The 20,459-nt window shown below is 34.9% G+C and overlaps 1 protein-coding gene across 2 annotated transcripts in view; it reads left to right on the forward strand.

The window, feature by feature from the left end:
• Positions 1-20,459, forward strand: part of grip2b (glutamate receptor interacting protein 2b) — a 143,981-nt gene that overhangs the window by 30,778 nt on the left and 92,744 nt on the right. The window contains exon 1 of one of the 2 annotated variants that reach the window (XM_026236254.1): positions 14,191-14,564. The exons of the other annotated variant lie outside the window; for it this stretch is intronic. Within the exon in view, the coding sequence (XP_026092039.1) occupies positions 14,429-14,564 (136 nt within the window). The 5' untranslated portion in view covers positions 14,191-14,428. Of the gene's footprint in view, positions 1-14,190; positions 14,565-20,459 lie in introns of those variants that run through there. 2 annotated transcript variants of the gene reach the window in all.

Genomic DNA, 20,459 nt, shown 5'->3' on the forward strand with positions numbered 1-20,459 from the left:
AGATAGATATTTAGCAGATTGTCAAAGCTGCTCTTTTCCATAGAACTAAAGAGACTCCAAAAAGGACAAAAACCAAATTATGAGATAAAACCCAGAAATTATGGGATACAGTAAAAACGTACAATTATGAGATACAAATTTGAATTTATGAGAGAGAGAGAAAAAAATAAATAAATTATGAGATATTTTGAAATTGAAAATACTTCATAGCTATGACAGTCAAAACACAAATATTGATTATGCAATTAAGACTTTTAAATAAAAAAATCTTTATTTTTATGATATAAACAATTCATAAGATAAAAAGTGATAATTATCACAGTTGAAATTGACACATTTTGACTTTTTATGTAATAATTATGACTTTTACGGCACAAAGAAAAAATTATGAGATAAGTCTGTTATCACAAAGTTGAAATTGTAAAAAAATTGTGACAAAATATATTGTATGTCATATATATATATATATATATATATATATATATATATATATATATATACAAGATTTGAACAATATACGTTTTACAATAAACGTGATTTTACTGTGAAAAAAAATGCTCCTGTACAAATTCATATCCAATTTTACAACGTTGTTATCATGAAAACAGAACACCTCAAACACTAAAACAAATAAAAAATATTATCTTGCAGCATTATAGCTCAAATAATACACCGGTTTAAACAGAAGAATTATTATAAATGCTTTTATAAATACATTTATACGTTTTACATTTCTGCTTTTAAATACTCAAAAAATGAGTTCCATTCACTTCCAGTATAAGCATCTCAATTTTTATTATTGCTTATTGAAAATAAAGAATAAATCAAATTATTTCTAGAATTTCTTTAATCAACATTACATAACAAATGCTGCCACTTGTACTGAACCTGGAATATTCCTTAAAGCCCATCACGGACATTTGTATTTCTACATATTTTCCCCCACAATGCCCGTCGTCTATCTCTGATCACAGAAACTTCCCGCTCCACTGATTACAGCTTCACTTTTAACTCTACCCATGTCCCATGCCAGCACAAGACGCCCGTGTCTCCACAGTGAAGCTGTTTAAAGTGACGCCCAGCTCCACAGCGAGGACACGGGCAAAGATGAGCGGCCCTTTCTGCAATTACCAAAGGAGGCAAACAGGAGCCAGCTGGAGGAACATCAAAGAGCGCTGGATCAGAGAAATCGAGCCGCATCGAGGTACAGAGGCCCTCAGCAGCCTTCACACTGCACTCACACGAATGGAGCAAGTACTCATGGCCTCAAATATCTAGTTCCCCCTCCCAAGTGCACTAAATCAAAGTGCGTACTCGTTCGTTCACTGTAGGATATGAGAGATTCAAGAGGACGGGAAAGTGAGTGCTGAGTGTGCGATGGATTTAAACAAGAATATTTTAGTCTGTAAGTCCGTGGAGTCATTGTAGCCTCTGGCTTAGCTTAATGTATTATAGTGGAAACATGATATGCTAATAATCGGGTTTTCTTGTTGGTGCTGATGGTGTCATTTTTTTTATGTTAAAACACTTTCCCTTAGGCTAGCTTAATGTAAAGAGGCAGCTATAAATAAGACATGCATAATACCACAGGCACTGATACGAGGCATCAGTATCAGTTCTGGCATTGAAGATACTCGTCTTCATTCATAGTACTTAGTAAAAGCATGCCATTACACACATATGTGAAATACACAATTGTTCTTCCCACTTAAATTTGGAGATTCAAATTTTGGTGTTGTGATTGGTTATAGAATAATATGATTAAACGTGTTATTGACAGCACTTAAATATCAAGGATTATTAATTTAAAAAAAGAAATCAAAGTGGACAGGGCTTAGATAAAACAGCTTTTATTATAGAAAAGAGCATCTTCAACATTTTTCAAAAAATTTGCTTTTGTTTTGCATAGAAGAAAATGAGTCATACAGGTTTGGAAAGACAGAAGGGTATTTTTGCTACATAAAGGTAAAAATAGCCTTGGTAAATCCTATTCATGAGATAAAAAGTCACAATTATGACATTAAAACACAAAATAATGAGATAAAAACTAATCATGAAATAAAAATGTGAAATTATGAGATTATTTTTATTTTATGCTTAATTAATAGATAATAAACTTAATAGTTTTGACTTGTGAAAAGTCAAATTTCTTATGACAGTCAAATTTCGGTTATGACAAAGTCAAAATTGTGACAAAATATGTCATACAACTTACAACTAATTATAATTATGATGTAGTATTTCATGATTTCAAATTTCTGCCTCATAATGATTTAATTTCTCAATTTAGATTCCGATTAATCGTGATTAATTACAAAATTCTTTACATTTCTATGATCATTTTTGTATATATATATATATATATATATATATATATATATATATATATATATATATATATATATATATATATATATATATATATACAGTATACCTCATAAATGATCTGATATGTCTGTTTGTTTATTTATTTTTGCATGTTTATGGTTAACATGCATTCACCATGTCGTAATTACAAAATTACGAGTTTCCAACTAAAAACCGTACAACTTGTAATTACCACATGTAAACTCAGAATTTGAATACTCTGATTACACAGATTTGTTTAAAGGCATTTAGAAGTTAATGAAAACGTATAATTCCCAAGTAGACCATGTGGGTTGTCATATAGTAATTACTGTTACATGGTGTGAACATATTTGACCACAAATCTGTTTGAATAAGCAGTAAAAGAGTTTTGCTAAAATATGTTGTATTTTCTAATAAATAATGTTATAATAAAACACTATGACAAACTAGTTTTTTTTTTTTTAATACTACAATTTTTATTTATTTATTTTTTATGTGGCTTTTTTTCTTCATTGTGATAACAGGACACACCAGCCAGTCATTGAACCAAAATTGACTTACAATGTATTTTGAAATAAATGAATATATCTGGATAAAAACAGTGTTATGTAATGGAAACTTTCTACTGTACGAAGCTGTTCATATTGAACTGAAATTTACTGCCACCATTCGCACACCTTACTCGCCTAGCATGGTCTTTAATTGTTGCATTCATTATTATGTCACTATAGAGGTATTACTGACCTTAAATCATTTTCATAATCAAATGTTTGCTATAATTACCTCATTATCTCCTTCAAGCACTTACGCATGTGAGTGATATACTCATTTGACATCTTGGGGTATTGCCGATATAGCATATATCAAAATGTGAGGTCGACAACAAAAGTGATCAATAATCCTGACACAAAATTCTACGCGGTCTTAATTCTTTGACATCTACCCAGGAGGCACAGGAAATGAAATCTTCCTCGTCTACATGAATTAATTATTAATCCACCAGCATTATAACTTGTAGCTGTACAAGAGGAGAATTGGGAGAGATTCTTAGCCTGTAATGTGTGCATGTAGGAAAGTCGTTTTAATTTTTCTGACCTTAAAAAGAAGAGTGTTTTTTTTTTGGTACTGACGTGGGAAGAGAGAGTTTATAAATACTAAGCGTACTAAACCATATGAATCATTCACAACAGACACAACATCTCTTCTCGCACGCAAATTCAACAAACTTTCAAGTGTACGTTGACAGACCGAGCTGAACTTTCTACAGCTCCTAAAAGCCATGATTCTGATTTCACCACCCAATTCTTTCTTTATTTATATTGGTTTAAAACTGGGAACATTGCTAAAATATCGTGCCACAATTTAGAGACGTGTGACTCCTATAGCGATTATGAGTTGTGTGTACGTTTTCCTTCTTCCTTCTAGAGCTAAGTTCTTTAGCATTAGCCTGTTCTTGACTGATTTATCAGTCGATCAGAAGACAATGTTTCACCTCAGCACACAACAAACTGTTGCCAGAAAATCAATTCGACAAACACAAGTGGTGAAACATGGGACCTTGAATGTGCGCTAAGTAGTAATTTATAAAGTTTCCCATCTAAAGTAATAAATATTAATTTATAGTAGTACTTACTTTTTTAACTAAACTAAACAAAACTTTTTTTAATTAAAATTTTAGTAATAACATTTTACATTAGTTTGTAGTGCACTGCGCAATAGTTGTTCATGGAAAGCTGTATTTTTTAAGTTGGACGTCTGTCTATTTTTTTATATTTTCTTTTTTACTTCTTGTTTCATAATGTTTAGAGAACATTGAAAAGTAATGTTCCCATAATGTTCGCAAAATTATTTGCACTAATATTTGAAAAAAAAGAAAGTTTTTAAAACTGGACGTTTTGAACATTTAGACAACTTTCAGTAATATTTTCTTACCTTAATGGGAGCCTTAGCTAAATGTTCTTAGAACATATTTTTGTTAGCATGGTTTGTGGTTTTATCATCCATCATGTGTACTGTATAGGGTTACACTTTATTTCGATAGTCCACTTTAGACATTCTACTGACTATAAGTAACTTTGTAGCTACATGTCAACTACATATCAACTAAATCTCAGAAATTTGGAACTACATGTTTCTAACTCTCAGAGTAGACTGTTAGGGTAGGTTTAGGGTTAGTGTTAGGGGTAGGTTTAGGCTTAGTATAAGTTGACAGTTAGTTGACAAAGAAAGTGTTAGAAGATATTAAGCAGACAGTCTGCTAAGACTCTACTAACTGCTAGTTGACATGTAGTTGCAAAGTTACTTACTGCTAGTAGAGTGTCTAAAGGGGACTATTAAAATAAAGTGTTACCCTGTATAGTAGTAGTGCATGAGTTAAAGGGGTCAAATGATGTCATATGACGTTTGAATCATCAGTGGCACATCCTTTAAATATGTAAACATACTTACAGACTTAGTCAGAACAGACGGCGTTGTTGTCTACCCTCCCAGGATCAGGAAACAATCCTCCATAAAATCTGAATATTTGGGTTGAACTGTTCTGGAACAGTGTTGTAAATACAACTTAGCCACTGAATTTCTAGTCGATTCCTCTTATGGAAGGCCAAACAAAGTGTTTTCTCAAAGTTTAATGCTTGGTGTTTATTGAGTTTCTCTCCCAACAAGTAAAATCATCTTAGTTATGTTTGCCCCAAAGTGGGCACAACTTTGAACCCCTGACCAGCCATCCGACAGGTGACCTATGTTCTCATAAATGCGTAAACAGCTGTTCAGCCATATTTACTGTAATTGGAGCTCTTTCGTGGTTGCTCAACAGGCATATTTTGGTGTACTAGGACATGAGTACCTGTAGTAAGTAAGTGCATTATTTTTAATCAACATTGTGAAGATCTGTATGGAAATGTAACTTGGCTGGTTTAATCAGAGGTCAGTATTTACATATAAATGGAATATGCTAAAGTAAATGTGACTTGACATTATGCAGAGGCGCAGATTTAATAGCATAATAAACAACTCGCACAATGAAGGAACAAAAACAGGCCTCAAGCGCCGGAGGGCTCCTGGACTGCAGATTAAAGGCTATTTGTCCATGCAAAACCTTGTATTCAAAGTGTTTGATACCATCTTTATCTCATAGATTGAACTCTCTGTGACTGATAAAGTAGCTACAGAAACTGCTAAAATAACTTTATTTGCCCTGTGGAGCGTCTCTGCAAATATAACATCATTTTCATTCAAGCTACTGTGTTTTGCGCAAATGAATCAAAATTTTCTAGCTATGCAGGCTTGATTTCATGTGCAGAAATTTGCTGACTACACCTTAACACAACCCGAGCAATTCCACTTTCAACTCCATGTGCCTCTTATTTGCCATTTTTGTGCGTAATAAGCATCAGACGGTCAGTAAACTGACTGTTGGTGGGACCACTGTTTGTACAGTCTTCTCTGTTTATTTAATAGCTTGTTTAACAGTTTATTATGTACAGTTCCTCTTGCTACCCAGCAGCCTCATTAAATCATCCTTCTGGGACATTATCTGCAATGTGAATCATAGAGAGGTCAAAGCAGGACATGGCGCTTATGTTAAAAGGTGTTCATCTGCAGCCCTGATGATTAATTTGGATTTAGTACACTAGCTAGTCATGTAAAAAGCCTTTAACATCAGGTTATAAAGGAAGAAGACACTACACGAGATCCTCATGGGAACTCGCCATAATTGCAGTGAGAAAGAAATGAAGCATTGGGGGAAATGCTCTTTGCCATGGTGAATGACTTCTAGCGGATTAGTGCAACTTCAGCACTGAATAAGTCAGCAAGTTTATAGAGCTGGTGGCAACAAGAAAAACATTTGATATTAAAAATTAACTTTCATTTCAAATGCATTGAAGCACTGTGGCGATTTTATGTAGCATTTATTTCCATGAATTTATCTCCACATATAAAACCCTATGAGCATTATTGTCTGATTGGTTATGTTGCCTTCATCCAAAAACAGTGGCTCAGCGGCGGTTAAATTATCTGGAAATGTATTTGTTTCATAAGCAGTTGCTTGTTATTTTGATTCAATGTAATTTTGGAACCTACAGCTCTTTTCCAGACTTGATTCCAGTAGAATCTGATGTTAGCATGTTAGCTAATAAAGTAAATGTAATTTGATTGTAATTTAAGCAGAATCGTATTGTTGCACCCACGATACACGTCAAAATAGAACGTTATAAAATATAAAAGTAAATATAAAAATAAATTGTAATTATCTTAATTATTTACGAAGTACAAATGTAGTTTTATAGCAAAAAATTATTAACAATATTACAAACTGAAGTTATACATATTAAATAAACATGATAATTAAATATTATCAAAATAAACAATAATAAGTTAATTCTTCATTCTATTTTTTTTTTTTTTTTTTTTTACAAATTTCAGTATTGACCCTGCATTCAATGAAGCAGAAGATATTAGTCACTGAAGAAGAGTGCAATTATAAATAAACAGTTAATAGTTTACAGCCATTTGTGAATTGTTTATTTATTTTTTATTATACTATGTATTTTAACAGTGTTATTCAATAAAAAACATATGATTATTATTAATTTACCAGTCATTATTGGCTCATTGTTTTTATATAATGCATTTTAAGTCATTTTAAAGGCTGTTGTTCGCTTAGGTCTGTTTTTTATTACCAAAAAAAAAAAAAGTTGCTCAACAATTATGATAATTTGGAGTCAGCTGCAAACATGAGGTGAGGGTGGGTGAGGGCGCAGATGTGGGAATGGCGGTAATATATATATTTTTTATGGCCAAATGTGTGCCCTAAGCAGAATTCTATTGTTACAGTTATATGTATATGTATATACATAACTAGTAATATACTTTTATTATGAATTACAAGCTGTTCATGATAGAAAAAAACTTTCTCTCTCTCTTTTAAACTCTAGTGAATTGCCCACCTAGGCAACATTTATCCACACTTTCTATTGCATGGCTGCATAAAAAGTCCCACTTACAGCATGTGTGCATAAGTTTGCATGATGTTTTAAGCTGTATTAAGTACTATTCTGTTAGCTTGGCAACTTGCTAAATTCAGACTCTATTGGAATCAATTGCGAATGTTAATAGTGTAGTTGCATGAGAAGCACCGCTTATATGTGTGTGTGAGAATGATACTCAAGATTACTTAACATTAGAGTATTGAGCTTAGCTTAGCAATATGCTAACATTAAATTCTATAGGAATCCACTGCGTCTGTTAGTCAATTGTGTTGTTGTGTTAAGATCGCCATTTATGTGTGGATCCCAGTCACTGTTTATTTTCTTAGATGCTAGAGTATTGAATCGTAAGATTAGCAAAATGCTAATATCTGATCTACCGGAAACAGCTGTGAACATTATCTGGTCACATGGACTGTTACATTGCTTAACTTTGAAGTATTGAGCTAGTAGCTTAGCATCATGCTAAAACCAGGTTCTGTTGGAATCAGTTCTGAATATGAGTCGAGTGTCTGCTTGCGTGAAGAGTGTCACGTATGTGTGAAAATTGCCTAATATTTAAGTAATGAGCTGTTAGCTTAGCAACATGCTAAAATCAGACTATTGGAATCAATTGTGGATGTTATTCGATCATGTGCAAGAGAATAGCCATTAAACTTGTTTCCTAAGAAGAGCTTTTTAAATCAGTTGCTTATTAGGTTGCATTAGAGGTTTCCAATGCTGACAGTAGACATCAATGCGGTTTACTAGAGGTTCGGAACAGACCCACATGATGTGTGTTTTGCATTTTATAGAAGCTTGTATTTCTCTGGAAATCTGATCTGATGATCATAGACACACACACACACACAGTTCCAAAACTCGATATCATACTCTTCTAATATGCCACAGGAAATCACTTTAACTGGTCTTCTTTTTTTGGTGCTAGTTGTGTGTGTGTGTGTGTGAGCTGACTGACTGAACCCATTTTACCCAGCTCAGATGAAACCATGCAGATGCTCCCTCTCTCTTTCTCTCTTCCACTTTTTCTCCATCTCTCTCTGTCAGGGATGAAAAGGAACTGCATTATCTTTCCTCAGCACACAGCTGACCCAGTTAAAACTCTGAAAGTATAACAATTTAAGAAAACTGGCTAACTTCATGCCTCTCCTCACTTTAGCAAGCATATGGGAACTCCACAGGAACATAACAACTATTTAAAGGTGGTTTGTGACTGACTTTACACATATCAGAAGATATTTTCAAGGACTGGTTGACGGTGTTGTGTCTGGGTGTACTGTTTGCATTGAGCGACTCGACTCCTTAAAGAAAAGTTTACAGAGAAATACATTCGGTTAAAAACAAAACACAAATATATGGTCTTCTTTACTCATATTTGTGTCATTCCAAACCCGTATTATTATCTTATTTCTGAGGAGCGTAATAAAAGATGTTTAGGAGAATGTTCATGCTGTCCTTTTTCTTTACATTCTGTACAATGAAAGTGAATAGGGACATGTGTTGTAAAAGTCTGCAAAGGACAGGAAAAACATATTACAATTGTAAAGGGAGCATTTAAAATTTCGTTGAAAACATCCCAAGTTCTTAGAGAAATATAGTTTTTGTATTCACTCCCCCACCCATGTTTGAAAAACGGTGGGGGAAAAAATGATAATAGAGTAATGACTCTAAAATTCTCATGTTGTAAAGTAGTTTTACTTACATTTTGTATATATGTGAGTGTATATATATATATAATATTTCCCTTTCCAATGTCAGTGACTCAATGAACTACCGTTTTCCATGCATGCAAACCATTTTATTTGTTGAACACGACTGCTCATGTCCTAGATTTCCAGATCAGTCGTTCTTGCAGAGGAAGAGCTTCATGAGACAGGTGAAGTCAAAGGAAAATGTTGCTCAGCAGATTGGAATTCTGAAAGTGATTTTCAAGCATTTAACCAGTGTTCCACTTTTTAGGCCCATTTCAGCTGCCACGCGCCGCAGTCATGTTAAAATGTTCACAGTTTCCAGTGTCTCAGCTGAAGTCTGGGTTAGCGCTGCAGTAATTAGCCCAAGGACACAGATTTAAAGGGATGGTTCACTCAGAAATAATGATAATGTCATCATCTTCTCAGCCTCTTGTCACTTTGCATGATATTTTTTCTGTGGAACACAAAGGAGAATGCAGCATATTCAAGCTGCTCTTTTTGAAAGAAACTAAAAAAAAAAAAAAAAAAAAAAAAAAAATTGGATTGGAATTCTGGCAATCAAGCTCAAACAGGAACAAAAAAAGTACCAGAAGCGTCTGTATATGACTCATGCACAGTATCATTTGTAAGCGTTGTACAGCACTGCTGAGGAAGATAATGTAAGCTTGACAAGCTACTCATTTAAAGCAGTTAATCTGTTGTCATACAGCTAAAATGGTTTGCTAGAAGCTAACAAAAAGTAGATAACAGATATTTAATGGAACAATGTCTCTTTAAATGAAATCTTTTATTATTCAATATTATTATTATTATTATTATTACTATTATTCATTATTATAATTTCATTATCATATCACATGTCAGATTGAACATTTTAGGAAGACAACTTTAATTATTGTGTCTGATAAAGATGTGTTTAAAATACAATGTAGTACTGATGTAGCATTTAGCGCTGCACTGCTAGGCCCAAGCTACTCTTAGTAGACTGTTTTGAAGAAAGCCAAATTTTGTCACAGTCCTAAAAAATATACTTTGCATGTCTACCCAACACTAGTATCTATGTATTAGGGTATGTGAGACTTCCTAATCAAGGTTGTTTTTTTTTAGCATTTTGCCTCATGCTAGCATTTTGAACTGCTGTTTGCTAGCTGTGTCATCTCTTGGTTAAGTGCAGAGGGAAATTTTATTCCCTATGAAGTTATAATATCTAAACAAAAATTCATCTTTGTGAATAATTTATCAAAAACTTGAGTTGAAGCTAACAGTCCTGAAAAGTTTTAACTTCTTTATGTAAGGCAGGAAAGCAACAAAATGTCTGATATAATATATCCTCTACAATATATCATTTGTTTTTGTTTTCTTTCAGGTAATCATGTGATAGGACACCTGCAGAGTAAACTTTGAATGTGCTTGTTAGGGTGGTCTAGTGGACGTAATAATCTTTATTACTTTAGTATTTTATATCTTAAAAAAGTTCAAGTGTCTTCCCAAGGTCATCCAAACTCTCTCACTGAAAACCTGTATGATCAGACATCAACTTGTTTTAGTAGGATTCCTTTCTCTAAGTATAAACTGTTACCAAACAGTTGGCGGTAGCCGTTTACTTTTATTGTATTTTGTACAGTGTATTTTCCATGCCATAGAAGTCAATGGCTTTTGGAAACTGTTTGGTTACCAGCATTCTTCAAAATATCTTCTTCTGTGTTCAACAGAACAAAGAAACTAATACAGGGTTGAAACAACTTGAGGGTGAGCAAATGATGTCAAAATTGTAATTTGTACACTTTAAATGGTACATTTCCATGCGGATTACATCAGTCAAATTCATAAGCAATCAGCATTTTAGAAAATAGTAAAGTTTTCTCATGAATTTGGTTGGAAGACCAGGTGTAAGGCTAAGCGTTCCTCACACACTTCGATAGCTTTTGTCGCTCAAATGGGTCTCAGAAGATATTTTTTGATTACCTTTGATAATCATAATTCCGAATCAAGTGGATAACGACGAATCAACCTCGAGTTAATGCGATTTATAAACGTCTATTTGGTCTTCATTTCACTGATTTAATTTCAGTTCCCTGCTATGCTTTACATTTTGAAGGAGAGTAGGTAATAAACTCTTCACGTACATGTGCAGCCACTTTGTCGGATTAGCGCAATGTCCTGTGGGTGTTTCCATGGCCTCTGGAGAACTTCATGATGTTAATACTGAATTTAAAGGGCTTTCTTCTCTCTGCCAGTCTCCTCGGCACTCCCCTTCCATTCTTCTACAGTGTGGGAGGGATGCAGAGTGAACAGCTGTAGAGACACGCGTGATGTGGCATTTCCTTAAGAGATGATTTTCCCATAATGCCTTAAAGGGAATTATGTGGAGATTAACGCCTTCCTGGGCCAAATCAACAAAAATTGGTTTGTTAGTGCTGCATCTAACATTATTGTATTCGTAGGTGATTAGCAGTGTCATTTTGTGGGTAGTTATTTCACACCCAATTGCATGAGTTTGAACGTCGCTGTGATTTTGCCAAGTAAGAAATGTTCCCTGGATCAACATATTTGATGATCCTGGATCAACATTATTGTCCAAAAATATAGACTTATCCCAATCCCTAACCCTAAACCTAACCTTACCCATAATGTATTCCTAAAATCAGTGGGAAATGATAGCTGATTAACAAGAGTGTAGAAACACCTAGGTCTGATTGTAAGCCTAAAACTGTTATTTTCAGAAAATGTATATCTCTGTTCTGATTGGTTGATTGGAATGTTGTTCCAGGATCAACAAGGATGTTGATCCAGAAACATGTTGTACTTGGTGAAATCACGTTCACCGAGTTTAAAGAAGGGATTTCCTGTTTGGCCAAACAATAAGGCGTGGATGTCATTAATCTAGAAAGTTTTTGTCTGTTTGAAAAACCTTAATGGAATTGATTAATTGAGTTTCCTGATAAAACAGTAAGTTTGGGGGTGGAGTTTTGGTGCATTTGTAGGCATTACTACATCTGATGACCACAAACTTTGCAAAAATTAAAACAAATGCATTCTGTATAGTATGAATGAAATCTAGACATACTACTGTACATTTGCCATATTAGCTTTTTCATGTGTCCTATGGTGTGAGTTGTTTTAGTTGCAACACTGCCATTCACATCTTTCTTCCCGTGGCATCATGGGAAAATACTCTTTCAATGCGCACTTTGAAATGTCGGCTGAAACAGTAAGTCATCTGTATTTTTCATCTACTCTTTTATGAAAACAACAAATTCGGACATACTACTCATTTCACATACTTTTTTTCGTCTACTGTTTTATAAATATTATGTAATCTGAAACTCTACTGTACTCATTGCACATACAGTTTTTGTACGTACTTTTTAATGAATAAATTATCAAATTCAGACATACTGCTCATTTCACGTATAGTTTTCCACCTACTTTTTATGAATAGTACGAATTTGGACAAACTACTCATTTCATGCAAGTTTTCCGTATACTATTATTTTTTTTTTGTATGTGTGTATTATTGAACAAATACTACGAATTCAGACATACTACTCATTTCACATACTGTTTTCCATCTACTGCTTTATGAATGTGCTATAATTTTCAGAAATAATATTAATTTCGCGTAATGATTTTGCCTATTTAATGAATTGTACAAATTTGGATAAACCGCTCATTTCACGCAAGTTTTCCGTATACTATTTAATAAAAACTAAGAATTCAGATATAATACTCATTTCACATACTGCTTTTCATCTGCTGCTTTACAAACGCTATAAATTCGGACATACTATTAATTTCACGTGATGTTTTTCGCTTACTGTATTACAAATATAAATTCGGACATACTATTCATTTCATGCATTGCATTTTGCCTGTTGATTTATGAATACAACAAATTCAGACATGCTGCACTACTCATTTCATGTACTGATTTTTTTTTTTTTTGTCTACTGTTTTATGAATACCATAAAGTCGGACATACTAATCATTTCGTGTACAATTTTATAAATGCTGGCGTACTACTCACTTCATATATTGTTTTTCCACAGACTATAGACCAACGCTACTTTTGCGTCATCGAAGGGTAACGCCCCTATTTGGGGGAAAACAAATGGATTCCTGATACAGAACTCGCTCCAGGGACCTTTTATTTTTCATTGTTTCTGATGTGTACAGGCCTGTCAGACACAATTTCAAACAGATATTGTTTAGTCCTAGCCTGGACTAATATTTCAAACGTAAAATCAGTTAACAGCCAAGGTAGCGTGCCTAATGAAAGCCAACGTTAATCACGTAGCTGCTAGCAGCTTCGTATTTCTAACTACAACAAAACTGTCAATAGCTTAAATCAAGTGAAATATGATCCAAGTAAACCACCGACTCCTCTTGACATGGCCTCATCGTCTAGTTTATCATACTGTGAGTGTGTTAATGACAAAAATAGGCTACTTGGTGATAATGGTAACGTTAGATGTCCATATTTGGCCACTGCGTGGGGTTATTAATCCAGTTTTCAACCATTTCAAGGGGACACCTCTGTAAACACCGTATCCAGTAGCTTCTTTAAATACCTCTCACGGTCCTCGGCCGGCAAAGAGAGTGTGTATGTTTGTGCAATTTTTGCTATCAAGAAATTAGAACGAGTTCTGTATCAGGAATCCGTTTGTTTTCCCCCAAAAAGGGGCGTTACCCTTCGATGACTCAAAAGTAGCATTGGTCTATAGTAAGGAAGTATACAATACATATTTACATACAAATATTTGGTGCCCCCTTGAATTCTACATGATAAACATGAATATTTTTAGTCTGTTTTCCAAAGACAATTCCCTCTGTTAACTTTAAGCTGTATATTAGTGCATATATGTATATATATCATAAAAGCTAACAGACAGACAGTCTAAGATATACAAAAAGTCCATTTAGATCTCTTCAAGTCGTTAAGGTGGACCTTTCTGTGTGGCTACTTCACAGCTGTCAGTCCGTCCTCCATCCTAAGGTTTACCCTCGCCAGTTTCTCCCAATTCTAATGAGGTATTATTAGCTGATTAAAAGGGACCCTCGTGAAAAAGATGAAAGCTAGAGTGAGCGAGTCAGAGAGAGCAAGCTGGATAGAGGGAGGGAGGTAAAAAAAGATCAACTCACTGCTAGTTGTGCTGTGGAAGCAGTGGGATAAAGCTTCACAGTGAAAGAGACAGGCAAACTGGGATATATTTCTATTTATTTCCCCCTCTGTTCCCGTTTCTTGGCTTGTTGCAAAAATCAAACGAAAACAGATGTAAATTTAGCATCCTAGCAGCCAGAGTGTCTCCTCAACGCGCTGGTTCAGAAGACTCTCCGTGTCTAATGTGACACATTGGGGTGGAATCGTGGGACATTCGGTCACACAGTGCTAAGGGAAGGATGGATAGAGTGAACCGGGTTTTAAACATCGTAAGACAGATGTCTCCCAGGAAAAGAGAAAGAGGGTCTCATTGGGAGGTGGAGAGCCCGGAGACCTGCGAGGAAAGTCTGTGCTCTCTCAGCCTTTGCATCAGCGGTAAGACCACCCCTGGCAAACTTTCTCTCTCGCTCTGTCTCCTCCTCCTCCCACTCTAATCCTTTTTTCATTACTGCTTTGTGGGTTTGATATTAACTTTGACCTGTGGTGTTCGTCACATACACAGAGGAGAAGAAGAAGAAGAAAAAACACTCTATATCTTTTAGGCTGGCTTCAATTATCATCTTGTTTCCTCTGAAGGGAAGAGAGATTGAATTAATGGTGAAACTCTTGAACTTAATGTGGAGGGCGCGGTATCTCGTTCCTGATGTTTTTCTTGAAGAACTGATTTTGTATTATGCTTTTAAATATTTGATGAAATGGATGTTGACGTGAGGCGTGTTCATAATTCTTGACTTGATTTTTCAGCTCAACTCATCGTTGTTCATTGTCTGGCTTTGATTCGGTAGGGTCTTCAGAGATCAGTAAAGCTTCATCGATATTAATTGAGTAAAGATCATAACTCTTAATTGAGTTATGACTCGCTTGAGTAATGGCTGTTTTAACAAGAGGGCTGAGCAGTGCATTATTATCTACAGAAAGTTGGAAGACACTTAAGATTGTATGATTCATTTTGTGTTAGAAATGGATCAAAGAAGTGATTGTTTCCTTGAATCTTTCCTCATGAGGGTTTCGGTTTCATTTCCTAGACATGATTGTACCAACTCTCTAGTTGCTGTTTATTTTTTAAATAAAGTTTTTAACATCTGGTTAAAAGTATATTTCGCCCAAAAATGTAAATTTCATCATACACTCATGTTGTTCTAAAACCTATATGAATTACTTTTTGTTGTTCTGTAGAACATAAGTGTGTATATTAGTGTTCCTGTAGCTCAAGTGGTAGAGCATTCGCATATCAAGGTTGTGGGTTCGATTCCCCAGGAACACATATAGGTAAAAATTGGTAGCCTGAATTCACTGTAAGTCGCTTTGGATAAAAGCGTCTGCTAAATGCATACATTTAAATATATATTTTGAAAACTGCCGAAGGTTTGAAAATAAAGTATTAGGGGAATTCACTAACAATGAGTTAATTTGCATAATTTGTCTGTGTTGTGTTAGCACCATTTTATTTAAAATTGTACAAACATTATGTGTTACATTTATTAAATCAAAATAAGGTAACAGCATATAATAGATATAAACAGAATTGTGAGATGTAAACAAAACAAAAAAAGTCAGAATTGAGGCATAAAATCAGAATTACAAGATATAAACTTTTAAACTTTTAACTCAGAATTGTGATAAAGTAGAATTATGGTGTAAAATAACATGAAAATGACATGTCAGAATCGTGAGATATACAGTATGCTCAATTAAAGGATGTAAACTCAGAATTACTAGATATAAACAGATGTAAACACAAAATGGATCAGATGTAAAATAAGATATCAACTTAAAAGTGTGAGAAAAAAGTCGTTGTTAGATAAAAATTCAGAATTACAAGATATAAACTCAGAATAGCGATTGCCATTAAAAAGTAGTTGCATATTCCAACTAAATTCCAAGAACTACAAATGCTTCATCTGAGACACAATCTTTCTTGCGTTCCTTCAGACAACATCAGAAATGTTACATCTCGAGCATTTTTTAAGTATTTCATCTTCCAATCGCCCCAGGAAGATTACATTGCTTTACATGTGATATATTATTTAAAACCTGGCGGAATATACTCTTAGATGCATTCGCGAGAAGCCAATGCGTCTTTTTACTGAGGCATCTCACTTTTACACACAGGGGAGGCTGTCTCATGCCCTGTGATACTCTGTAATTACAAGAAGAACTCTATTATTAGGTATCACTATTATATTGTTGCTGAATGTGACACTGTGTCTGTTCCAGAGTCACCGTGTCCTGAAATAGCAGTGAATTATTCAGATGGGAATAATGCCCGAAACTGGAACACATTTGTGTACAAGTTTCCAGTCAGAGCTGCTTTGATTCGATGACGATTATGTTGTTGGCGTTCTGCGCTATAGCTGTAAAGGATGCTGCGTCGTGGCACTGTGGTTTAAAAACCTCCAACGTGCCAATCAGCTCAGACTGTTAAAATAGATTGTGTTACAGCAAAGTGAAGTCTAAATATGGCAGCTGAGGTGACTCAGTTTCTTGTAACTTGGATGAAGTCAGCGTGACAAGAAAGAAAGAACGATTGGCTCCAGATCGGTTGCTGGGTGCTAAATATACTCCATCTCTCTGAACACACACCGAGTGCACCTTTTTAACCTTACAGAAGGAAAGACGTAAGAGGGAGAGAGACTCACTAACAAAAGCCTTCATTCTGCTTTTGTGTTCAGAAATGCTAGTTGATCCCTTAAGCCCCGCCTTTAAAAGTTACCGACCAATCCTGATTTAGCTGCTGTTGCATTCCACACCATTTAATGAGCAAACAGAATGCACAATTAGAATTTAACCAGTAGAATGTAAAATCGAATAAAATTCACTAGAATTCATGTAACTAATATAGAAATTCACACTTTGTAGTATTCTCAAGTAGAGTAATTTTATATCTCCTGTAGAGAAAACTGGAGATAAAAATGCTTTTGCAGTGTCACACTTCATTCCAGCCAGTGTCTACTACGGCTATCATTTTATTAACACTTTATCAGTTTATTTTAATAGAAATTCTGTTCTCAGAAATCTCCAGTTCAGTGTTCTGTAAAGTTCGTGCATTTTATGCTTGATGATTTATGGCCCTAAAATACATCATGTATTTTAAATTCAGTTATGCAATTAGCATTATATTACAACAAAGCATTCAAAAATTGAATATTAGTTAACTATTATTATTAAAAATAATATTTGTTAGCGTTCTAAAGGCAAACAGTTGTGTTTCTTTTGTTCACAGTCTCAGCTGTACATCTTACTAGGTCTTCAGGTCAATGATCTTGTGAATTCATGCAGGAAAGAAAACAATATGAGACCGGGGACTCTTGGGAAGCCAGAAGCTGATATGACACCAATCCAGTGTTGTCTTTTGACCTTTGAAGTTTTCAAATTTGTGTCAGTGTGGCTTCGTTCCTTAGTAGTGGATGACCATATGAGCCATGAAGCCTCAAAAACGCAATATATAGTAATATAATCCACCCAACACTGTATCCTGAATATTTTGTGAGTGCTACACATTGAGAAAAAGACAACATTCTTTCTGTCTGTCGCCTCATCTTCTCAGACATGTCATCGTTTCCATCTCACGGAACATCTCACCAAAAAAATAAAAATAAATAAAAAATAAAAACACGGCAGGATTCTGATGCATCGAAGGAGTCGGAGAGATTATTTGAAATCAGAACGAATTTGATTTCATAGAAAATATAGAATGATGAATGCTAGCTGCAATTTGGGGCTGCAGGAAATAAATAATCCTGTTTTATATAGCGGTGCTGTATAATAATACTATATTATAAGTGATTTATTTCACAGGTAAGAAGGTTTTGATCAGGTTTAAGATGAGGCAAGATGTTTCTTTATTGCTCTGAGGTTGCATTTTCATACCTCAGGAGACTTTACTGAAATATCCTCTTCAACTCAAGACTTTCTCCTGAAATGCATGTCTAGGAGAAGCTACAATAGGACATGAATAAGAAATTTGTGTTAATGTGGAAATCTGAGGTGTTTATTTCCAGACTTTGGAATTTGAGCGCAGTTTGAGAGGTTAGTGACATCTCTTGGTGAAAAGCCTCAGGAATTGTGCCACCTCAATTGCCTTTGTGCCCAAAACTGGTAGATAAAAATGTCAAGCATGTTTCATCTCTTACCAAACGTGAATACAGCTTCATTTCCAAATACTTGACGTAATTCAATCCTAACCATTCATATCCATCCTGTTGAGTGAAATTAGGTCAGAGTATTTTTTTTTTCTTTTTTTTACTCTCTAGCTTTGATTCACTTATTTTAACAATTATTTTTAGATATTCTTGGCCTTGAGTTCCTCGTTTTAGAAAGCGAATGCATCAGCTGCTGGTAATAATGGAATGTTCGTTGTATTTAATTGTCACTTTTGAATATTCATAGCATGCAGAATTATTCTCCTGTTCCCCTGCACTTTTCATGTTGCCTGTGCATGAAAGTATGAAACTTAAGACGATGTATTATAATTTTAAAGCAAAATATTCTCTAGTTGATAAATGCTGGTTTTGTGTTTGCATGTTTAGACATCACTGTTTCTGCAAGGTAACCTACGGGAGGCCTTATCTTAATAAGTGAGTCTTTCATTTAGCCCATTCATTCAGGACTTAAAGGGGTCCTGTTATGCTCTTTTACAAAGTCTTTATTTAGTTTTGAGCGTGTACTAAACAGGCTCTCATACTAGGTTGTTCGACATATTTTAAATTATTACAACACCTCTCTCCCCAGACTGGCATGAACGGCTCAAATAGTTCCTTTATCAAATGAAGTCCCGCCTTCTGAAATATGAAATGTGCTGTGATTGGTTAGCTGGGCCAGCGTGTGTTATGATTGACTCCCATCAGCGCCTGGTCGGTAAATGTCATGCTCCTTACCATAACCGTCTGCGAGCGTCAGTGTAAATATTGCATCAGAATCAAGTTCGTCTGCCGTGGGAAAGCTGGTGTGTCTCAGAAATAGTGATAACACTCATTGCCTTCTCTAGTGCAGCTCAACCAGGCCTCATCCCATTCGTCGGTATTTGTGACATCACAAATCCCAGTAAATATGCATTGCAGTCCAAACGAGTTATTCATTGTAGTTTTTGAAAAGTGATTTCTGCAAATAATATCTCCTTTTGAAGTGAGCTTTGTAAATTTGCAGATTTATTTATTTATTTTTTTTGCTCAAACGCGCTTATTTATCGATTCACATGTATAGATATTTAAATAGAATGGAAAATATAGATTGCACTTCATGTTAGCTTGCTTATTGTACCCAAAAGCATAATTTATTTAAGTCCATATGTCTTTCTAACAAGAAGCTATGCTTCTAACCACAGGTGGAGCACTGTAGTTCCTACCAAGTAAGTTTGCGACACTCTCTGTGAATGTTTGTCTGAACTATGGTTTCGGGAATCACAGAATCAATCTCTTCAACTAATCTGAGAATCTGCAAGGGTCGCTACTTTTTAAATTTAGTTGGAAGAACAGTGGCTTCGTTCCTCTACTCAAAGCTTGAGCGATAAGTGTGAGCCGCTAGAAGTGCGAGACGTCACACTGCAGACAGGATTACAGGATCCTGCTAGTAGAAGAAGCCTCCTGTCATCTCTCCTTTCGTTCTTGAATAAAATGTCACAAAGCTGCATGGACTCGATGAAAAGGCAGCGTGAGAAGCTTGAAAATCGGATGTCCTTTTTCATTTGGCATGCTCAAAGAAGTTCTTTTTAATCACTTTTGATTTCTTCTGGTTTTGAGGTTTGAGGCTTTGAAAAGATGTTTTCAATGTGCATTCGGTTCTTGCAGCAACTCTCTGACCCTTTTTGTCTCTTGCACTGCAGTTCAAGAAGATCAACGCTTTAGATCTAGAAGTCCAATGCCTTTATTTCCAGAGATAAGATCTCAGAAGTGATATTTAGAAAATTATCGTAGCTCTGAAATGAACACTATTTGTGTGTCATGGATAATTTCCAGCAATCTTGCATGTTGACTTTAATATTTTTGTATGTTATGTCATTTTAGGTCATTTTATAGTGCAATGGCTTAACCGGTGGCTTGCAACCTTGACTTATTCAAGCTTGAACACTTATGTTCCGAGACGTATTTTTATTATTATTATTTTTTAATTCCCATAAAAAGAATAAAACCCATTCTCCTAAGCCTGTTTGAAATCAGGCTCTTGCGCAGTATTTACCTCTTTTTTACTTCACTGTAGGCATGTTGGTTGTTTGTTGAGGTGTGGGCAGTGTTGGAGTTGTGCCACACTTATCGATTTGAATTTTGAGCATAA

The sequence above is a fragment of the Carassius auratus genome, chromosome 47 (assembly GCF_003368295.1).
Source record: "Carassius auratus strain Wakin chromosome 47, ASM336829v1, whole genome shotgun sequence".
Classification (NCBI taxonomy): Eukaryota; Metazoa; Chordata; class Actinopteri; order Cypriniformes; family Cyprinidae; genus Carassius; species Carassius auratus.